Here is a 9,302-nt window from a genome sequence, read left to right on the forward strand (position 1 = left end):
CTATCCATGCTATTCTATGTGCGGCTGTCGCTGAACCCCATGCGCAGTTCGGATTTAGCGATTTGGTGTACAGATAGGCTGCTTCTTCTTTTTTTTTTTTTTTTCACTGCAGGATCAAGTCGCGTCGAAGAGCAGCAGTTTACGATGGCGGCAGTCATGGCGCGGTGGCTGCGCCGGGCTTTTCGCCGCAGCAGCTTCTTATTAATGGTAGGGCTCAGTGTCCTGTGTGGCTGCTACTTGTGGACAATGTCTTTACCAGGAAGGACAAGCCTATCTGTTGGAGGGTGGCAGAGGGCCAAGCCGGTGGGTCATCGCATTCAGACCTCGGGGTGCACGGTGCACCAATTCGACCCATTTGACCCGTCCGTCAGGCCCTACTTCCTTCAACGCTCCAATGGTAGCAGGTGTCATGGCAAGCCTAACTTCCTTACAGTCAGGTAAGTCAGACATCATTTTGAGATGGCAGTCATGTGACTTCTTTTACTCCAGTAGATATACATGAGGACTGCCAAATACTAAGCACGGCAACTTCATTCATTGCCTTACGCAATGCTAAGCGAACCAGCACCAAAATGGCTGAAACGCCACAGTGTTTCCGGTTGGACGAAAGCTGTTTCCGCTCGCACAAGATATCGAGTTTCACTGCAAGTGCTTCCAGTCTAAACCTCGGCACCTTATTATTATTGACATATGTCTTTATAATAATAATAATAATAATAATAATAATAATAATAATAATAATAATAATAATAATAATAATAATAATAATAATAATAATAATAATAATAATAATAGAATTAATAATAATATCATTATTGCTATCAGTTTTATTCCAGAAATCCCTGAACAGTAACTGCATTCCAGACGATTTGCGAACAGCATGCATTTTACCGATATTTAGGTTGGTTCGTGGGGTTTAGCGTCCCAAAGCGTCTCGGGCTATGAGAGGCGCCGTAGTGGAGGACTGTGGAAATTTCGACTATCTGGGGTTCTTTAACGTGCACTGACATCATCGCACAGCACATGCGCGCCTAGCTTTTCGCCTTCATCAAAAAGCGGCCACCGAGGCCGGGATTCGATCCCGCATTCTTAGGAGCAGGAGACGAGCGCCGTAACCACTGCTCCACCCCGGCGGGGTTATCGCCCAATTTCCCTGACATCAGTGTGCTGCAAACTACTGGGACATATAGTATTTACCCACATCATGGAACACTTAAATAAAAATCACCTGTTACTTGAAAATTAGCATGGTTTTCGGTACCGGCTTTCATGTCAAACACAATTATTTGAATTAGTTACGGATCTCCATTTTACAATCCACAACACCTTGTTCACTGACGCAATTTTTATTGATTCTTCTAAAGCCTTTGATCGGGTAGCTCACAAGTGCCTCATCAAAAAGGTGCATAAGTTGCAACTTGACCATAATACTACAAAGTGGATATAAAAATTTTCAGCTAACAGTCAACAGTCTGTATACCTGCGAATATGCCATCATATTTGAATCTAAACATGTTAAATCACGTTTACCGCAAGGATTCGTTTTAGGCCCACTTCTGTTCTTAATTTATATTATTGGCATCGCGACAGGCATTAGCTCCTCCATACGTCTTTTTACCGACGATTATATCATTTATAGGGAAATAGCTAATCCTAACGATGTTGTTGCCTAGATACAGATCTATATAGATAGGCTAAGCACTTGGTGCAATGTTTGACAGATGGAAATAAAGGCCGATGAAACCAAACAGATGACTTTCTCTGCACTTTGTCAAACTCCAGTAAACCAATACATTATAAATAAGTGTCATTGAGCGCACATCAACTTTGAAATATTTAGGCTTTGTTCTTTCCGCGGACCTCAATTGGCATAGCCCCATAGCACCATAGCCCCCCCCCCCCCCCGCATTCTCTGTATTTGCATTCTGTATGACGTGAACCCATGTGTATATTAGGTAACCTTTTTTTTCCTTATATGCTTCTCCGAGCTGACCAGCACGGCTTCCCACCGCTTGGAAGAAGGGAACTGTATTAATTCCGCCGCAGGCGGATCATTTGAGCAGTTCCAGAGAATGTGGTGGTATGTCGCTCTTTCGCCGCATTTATTACAGGTTGAGTTGTACTCGCCTGGGTACATGAGGACTGGGACAGGTAGGTCACCGCCACTTGCGGCGGGGGCTAGTCTGCCACTGATTTTTATCTACTGTAGGCCGTCATTGCACCCGCCACCACTTTGGTGGTGGAGGACGGCTGTTGTTGCGGCGCGCGTCTTTCTCTTCCTCTTCTTTTTTTCTTTGTCTATTTTTCTGTCCGCACGAGGCAGCGGAGGTGGCTCAGCTACAGAGCCAGTAGCAGGCCCGTGCATTTTCTTTTCCTTCTTCCTACAGCCACTTGACTCGCGGAAGCTTACTAGTGTTACGCTTATCTTTAGATCATGTCATTTGCCGCAGTGAGGTACTTAACTTAGCACAACTGTTTCCCCTAAATCCGCACGGATTTCTACGTGGTCGTTTCCGTGAGGCACAGTTTGGATTACCGACCTTCATTATGCCGTTCATGCTTTGCTAAAAATTGATTCTGTATTTTTTGACTCCGCAAAATCATTTGATAAGGTGTCTATGCTCGTTTATTATTAAAGCTAAGCAGTCTCAAAATTAGCAAAAATTAGCATCACTTGGATTACTAACTTCCTAATCAACCGTCATCAATACGTCTGTGTAAATGGGCGTTGTTCCTCTCTAATTCTGGTAAAATCTGACATGCCGCAAGGCTCAGTACTTGGACCGATCCTATTCGTGATCTACAGTAATGACATTATTAACACCCTAACTTCTACTGCCAGATTATTTGGGGACGACTGCATCATTTACAGACAAATTAACAACTCTGACTATGCTGACTCCTTGCAGTCTGACATTGACAAACGCCAATTAAATTTCTAAAACGAAGTCTATAGCATTTACTACCAATTCTCAGTCACATAATCATTGCTAAGTCATGAATAGTAGGCGAGTTGAACCTGTTTGCATACACAAATACTTTGGTGTTCATCTTTCATATAATTTAACATGAAACATCCATATCGATGCTATTGTTAGTAAATAGTCGAAAGCACTTGGTTTCATTAGGTGCCACCTGCACCAAACAAACCCTCCCACTATAAATATGTATCACGGACTATACCTCGTTGGTTCAAAACTAAATGCACATCTTTAATTTTGAATGCGCATCAAATGTACTTAACTAGCTGGAGTCGGTGCAGAATAAAACAGCTACGTTTACAACTAGAAATTATTCACAATTCAGCCCCGCCGGGGTGGCGCAGTGGTTACGGCGCTCGACTACTGTTCCCGATGACGCGGGATCGAATCCCGGCCTCGGCGGCCGCTTTTCGCTGGAGGCGAAAAGCAAGGTGTCCGTGTGCTGTGCGATGTCAGTGCACGTTAAAGAACCCCAGGTAGCCGAATTTCCGGAGTCCTCCACTACGGCGTCTCTCATAGTCTGAGTTGCTTTGGGACGTTAAACCCCACAAACCAAAACCAAACTATTCACTATTCATCCGAGCTTAATTATACTGAGACCAATAAACTAAATAATAACTACGAATAAAGCATCACTAACCTTAATATCCTTTAAAAAGCGAAGGTTACAAACTATTATCTGATTTTCACAGACTGTACCACTGTCAACCCACATTCGCTACGTACGTCAGACCAGCCTACAGTATCTTTCCGCGCTTGGACCATGCCTTCAAAACTGAACTTATGTTTGCTCGTACCCACCTCTTCCTGCATTCACCATTATTTCTTGCAATCCACCACTGAAACAAGTTACGAGAAAATATTGCTCAAACATTAAAACCATGGCGTCTTTGTTCAGAAAATGGATTGTTTTTTTAACGTAAATCCTACCTGAAGGAAGTCCGTCTAAGCGTAAGATCAATTTTGTATCTGGTTGCTGCTATTAAGTTTCTTTGTGCATTTATTCCAATGTGCTTTTGTATTTGTTTTATAATTCCATTTGTAGTGCAGATATTTACTTGCTAGGTAACAGGGCAAATACTCCCCCCCCCCCCCCCCCCCATGCATGCAAATAAAAAAAAAAGACCCTTGTCGTTTAGAGGCAGGAATGTGGCCTGTGTTAGCGCGAGTAACGCTGATATAGGACACGTTTAGCATGAACAACGGCAAAACCAAATATGGCTTGTCCTCTTGTGCCCCACCGGCAACCGAAGGAGGTAGGTATTATAGCTGCCCCAGCCACACTTGCCTATGCATGGGATCCACTGAGGCCACACATACCATACTACCTTGGTAATTCTAGATTGGCGGTTTAAATGCACGCTGGCTTCCGCTTGTAGAAAGGAGCAGAGCGCAGAAGGAACGAGATGTCAAATGATCACAAGCAGCAAGTCTTCGTTTTCGGTGTCAATGCGAGTTTCGATTAACATGCATTGTGGTAATTAGAGCGGCTCGGAAGTAGGGCCTCAATTTGAGTGGTCGTCTCGACCGCCCCATTTCGGAAGGAATGCAAGAGGCGAACGACTTCTAGCGTCCTTTTCTTTTTTTTTTTTTTTTTTTACACGACAGCTTCTAGTTTGGCCGAAAAACCGTTGCCTGCAGTTTTGAGAAAAACGTATAAATTACGCACCTAATTTCGTATCAGATATGGGACGCAAACATTCGTTGTTCAACGTTCAGGTCGTGTTCATACCATTTCGCTTCCCATTTCGCATCCATCTGCCGGTCATGGGCAGATGGATGCCAAGTGGAACTAGCCAACATGGGGTTTCTAAGCGGCGAATTTTACTACATCCAATTGTATGCCGCTCAATGTATATGTCCACCGAGAAGCGAGACAGATATTGCGCCGAGACAGATAGTGACGGGTGATAAGGAAGTTTATGAAAAAGGCATAAGAGCAAACCTTTTCAAAGCTCTGCTAGAGAAGGTAAGGAAAGGTTAGATTTCATTGCGGTTATACTCGCAGTCCGGTTATAATCATAAACGATAAAACGAGCCTCGTTATTGGCCAAGCTTTGTGGTACTTTCTTACTCAATGCCGAAAATCTCTGGAATGCTCCGCAGCAGTAGCTCAGTGGTTAAGACACCCGGCTACTCGGTGGTGGTGGTGAATACGTTTATTAATTAGAGTTTTTGAGTCACTGGCCCCGCTATATGGTCGGCGTTCCTAGTCCGGGACACCGCATGACAAGGCCCCGTCTCGCCCCCGTTTCGCCAGAGTCCGCGTTGAGACCCCAGCGAGAAGTAATTGAAGAGAGCAGTCTCCCATGCCTCTCGTGATAGGTTAGGCGAAGGGGGGAGGTCAGAATGTTGAGTACATGCTCACACCATGTGGAAGATACCACAGGTCTCTCCATAGTGCGGGCATCGCCCAGTGATCGGAGTTCCCGGGTTCGAACCCGACCACTGGCGGCTGCGTTTCGATGGAGGCAAAATGGAAAGGCCTCTGTGTGTTGTGTGATTCCAGCCAGCACCATCAAGTTTCTAGGTGCCTTTGTGGCAGTGCATGCTAAATTTCCCCAGGAGGTCGAAATTTTAAAGTGGAGGAGCCCTCCACTATGGCACCTCTTTCTTTCCGCGTTCACTCCCACTTTCCACTGTTTCCTTAAGCTGGGTGGTGGTTGAAACATTTATTACCTATAAATGGTTATGCACAGTTGATTGGGTTAGGGCCTTATCGGCCTCTTTCTCTCACAATACTAGGTAGAGCCGCTATTCCCCATTGGCAAGCTATTCCGCCCAATCACGGCCTTTTGAGCATTTAGGTCTTCAGCCGATCAGAGCCACCTCCTCTCCGGTTGGATTCGGGTTGGGGTAATAAATGGGTTTGATAGGCACGCCCAGACCACGTGGAAGGTGTCAGCCACCTCCCCACAGTACCGGCACGCCGCATCAAAGGATGTGTTGAAATGCTTAGGCACCGTCGGGCACTGTACAGTTTTGGTGCTGTCCAGTCCCTCGCAAGGGGCGGGTAGCGCCTATGCTCCTACCTGTAATAATTGGTGATGTCTTTGAATGTAAGGGACAGATTGTCTGATTGGGAGTACGCTTCCAAGAACACAGATGCCCACGGAGAAGTGACAGAAGTGACAGAGAGGTGACGGAGAAGTCTTTCCTTTCCCGCGAACCAATTTTCTCTGGAATTAAAAGTAGTCGGTCTCAAGGCAACTCTTAAGTCGTCTGCTCTTAAGCTTGTGTGCCCTACAATATTTTTTTTTTTTGAATAGTGATGGTGATTTAACCAGTTTGCTGAAAGTCACAATTACTGAAATACGAGGACGCTCTGAAAGGATACTGGCACATTAGGTATTAAAAGCCGGTGCTTTTTCGGCTGGTTATATGTTCCACAGAACGGTCGTCTCGAATCGTATGCAAATATAGAACGCCACCACCCCGAAGAAAAGGGGGAATACGATTCACCCATTCATCCGTCCGTCTATATCAAGCACAGATGAAAGTTAATGACTTCCAACACACAACATGGGACTGAAATTTTAGCATGCGGAATTAGGCTGCGACGTTCACGCAGCGGTCTAATGAAGCAGCCAACAAAAATGACTGGTTAAAGTGCTATGGGCTCAAATTCCACTCCTGACCATTAAATGTTCAGTTTATTAAATTTTATTAATTTTCAGCTCATCATGTGATACGTTAATGCCGTCATCCGTCGTATGCGGTTGGGAAAAAGGCGAGAGTGTGTATAATCCGAGCGATCTGAGTAAGAGATATGCGCGAATGGAGTGATGGACAGAGCTAGGTGTGATCACAATGCATACCCAGGGCATATGAAGGTGCATAGTACGTCAGCTGGTGTCAGCACTGGTTAGTGGTTGTATAAATGATGACTACTAGTTACTACTAGTAAGTATAAAATGTCGAAGTGAGTGTTTGTGCTACGGGTTGTACAGGTTCGTGGTTGTGCTGTTTAATGGCAGTATGTGTAATGTTACGAATCAAAGTGTTAGATCAAGACCTGGAATTGGCTGCAAACAAGACGCCCAGCAGTGCAAAGTGACAGCAATAAAAAACACAAATAAACGCAATGGTTACGACAACTCATTTGTCATCGAAGAATGTGCATGTACTGCCCAAATAGTTTTTACTATACAAATATAAAGCTTAGGTCCAACGCATTAAAATGTACCATGTGGTTTAACAGTGTCCTAAACTTATCCCGTGCTCATCGGTCTCTCATTCCCGCAGGAAAGGTTATCCTACCATACTACCTGAAAAGCTGGAGAAACATGGTGTGCTGGCCAGTGATCTAGCGTGTTTCTACAGAGAAATATACAGAAACGAATCTCTGGACATTCCTGATAACAATTATACTTATGGACCAATGGAACCACTGCTATTCGACAGGCCGTTGAGTAAGGAGTTCCTCTACGTCGAATGTGGCACGAGGGAGTCTCCGGAGCGGTTTTTTCACGACCAGTTTCTCCTCAACCCAATCATCAAGGAGAGTGTCGAAGAGCGCTGTCATAAGGCGTCTAGCAGCACTCCCCACAACCTCAGCGTCTTCCTGCTGCTTCTGGACTCTGTTTCGTACCTGAACTTTGAAAGGCACATGCCCGCCACGTCTAAGTTCTTGCGCGAAAATCTCGATGCATTCCAACTTCACGGATACAACAAAATTGGCGACAACTCCTACCCAAACCATTTGGCATTCATCGCAGGTCTCAAGGACAAGGAGGCCACCAACGCGGCATCTGAAGGATTCTTCGACAACCTCACTGCCAGTATTATATGGAGTCAATACGGAGAGCGAGGCTATCGAACACTTTTTTTGGAGGAGGCGCCATTGTATGGCATCTTCAATTATTATTATCATGGGTTTAGAAACCAGCCCGCTGACTACTATCTGCGACACATACTAATGGCCATTAACGATTCGCCAAAAAAGACTGAAGATTCACTACGGGTCCGCTGTTTGGGGCCTACAATGCCTTGCGAAGAGTTGCTCGACTACCTGACTCGGTTCACGGCTGTGATGGCCGAGCGGCCTTTCTTTGCGTTGGCTGTTTTCAGCGATATTACACATGATAACCTGAACAGTGCCGGCTACGCGGACGAACCGTTCCGGCGATTCCTAGAAACGCTGCACGTTTCTGGTGTGCTCAACCACACGGTTCTTGTCTTTCTGAGTGATCACGGTTTCCGGTTCGGAGAATTGCGCGCCACGTATATTGGCAGGTTCGAAGACCGACAACCGTTCGCCTTCTTAGCCTTCCCGCCTTGGTTACTGAAGCAGAATCCAGAAGCGGCGCGCAGTCTCCGCGTCAACCAGAAACGCCTTACAACACCCTTCGACATTCACGCCACGCTCGTCGAGCTACTCGACTACCCTGACATCAAGCGCCCAAACACCTTGTACGGCCGCAGCTTGCTGCACCAGGTGACAGAGACCAGGACGTGCACAGAGGCATCGATCCCGCGTCAGTGGTGCTCTTGCAACATCCTTGCTGGCCTAGCTGTGCCGAGAGCCCAAGCCTTATCCATGGCGAACCACCTAACAGCCACGATTAATGCCGTCTTGGCACGGGCATCACGAAAGTGTGCCGAGTTTGACCTGCTGGAGATCCTGGACGTAACGGCGCTTCAGCAAACTGCGAAAGAGCTTGCGGCGAACGTCAGCCACTACTGGGTTAGCGTCATACTGTCACCGGGTAGGACAAGGTTAGAAGGAACTGTGAGCGTTCACGGGGACACCATGACCTTGTCTAGCGAAATGAGTCGTACCGACATGTACGGCCCCGTTACGGGCTGTGTGCGCAATCAGTGGTTCGAGAAATATTGTTACTGCCTCTCACTGACCGGGAAGTCGCTGGCTAAGCACATTAATAAGTTATTCTCGCTCGTATGAGCGCAGACAGAACGGGAAGGCCCCAAATCAACATACAGTTGTCATACACAATAAAACGGTTTAATCTTTAATTGCACTGTCCGCATCCCATCAGTGCAGGCTGGCAAAATGAATGCACATGTACGTTTGTTTTTGGAACAGCATGCATTTTCAAATGGCGATGGAAGGGCCACGGGTCGCCTCTGTCCGGCTCTGATGCTGTATCCCGCTTTTGTCAGTCATTGCTGTGCCCTGTTAGCAGCGGAGAGTGGTCGAAATTCGTACCTGGAGGCGGCGTCCAAAATACACAATGCGCGTCCACGTTTGATTTGTTAGTGCGGAAGCATCCCAGAGGATCACAGCGACCACAGGCTTTTATATCGTCATTCTAAAGGTCATTTCATTATGCAATAATCTTCTTAAAAGGTAAACTGCAA

At 46.1% G+C, this 9,302-nt stretch overlaps 1 protein-coding gene across 1 annotated transcript; it reads left to right on the top strand.

Moving 5' to 3' along the window:
- Positions 1-246: 246 nt before the first annotated feature.
- Positions 247-8,886, top strand: LOC146197607 (uncharacterized). Its single transcript, XM_084597205.1, has 2 exons — positions 247-437; positions 7,227-8,886. Exons 1-2 carry the CDS (start codon positions 247-249, stop codon positions 8,884-8,886), a joined length of 1,851 nt encoding a protein of 616 aa, XP_084453331.1.
- The last annotated feature ends 416 nt before the right edge of the window (positions 8,887-9,302 follow it).

Source organism: Amblyomma maculatum, chromosome 3 (assembly GCF_055883805.1).
Source record: "Amblyomma maculatum isolate TAMU_Amacu chromosome 3, ASM5588380v1, whole genome shotgun sequence".
Taxonomy (NCBI): domain Eukaryota; kingdom Metazoa; phylum Arthropoda; class Arachnida; order Ixodida; family Ixodidae; genus Amblyomma; species Amblyomma maculatum.

Bases quoted from the DNA above. Each gene is read 5' to 3' on its own strand.
- LOC146197607 (XM_084597205.1), top strand. From the start codon at position 247: ATGTCTTTACCAGGAAGGACAAGCCTATCTGTTGGAGGGTGGCAGAGG. The intron at 438-7,226 runs GTAAGTCAGACA...TCATTCCCGCAG, and splicing joins CCTAACTTCCTTACAGTCAG to GAAAGGTTATCCTACCATAC.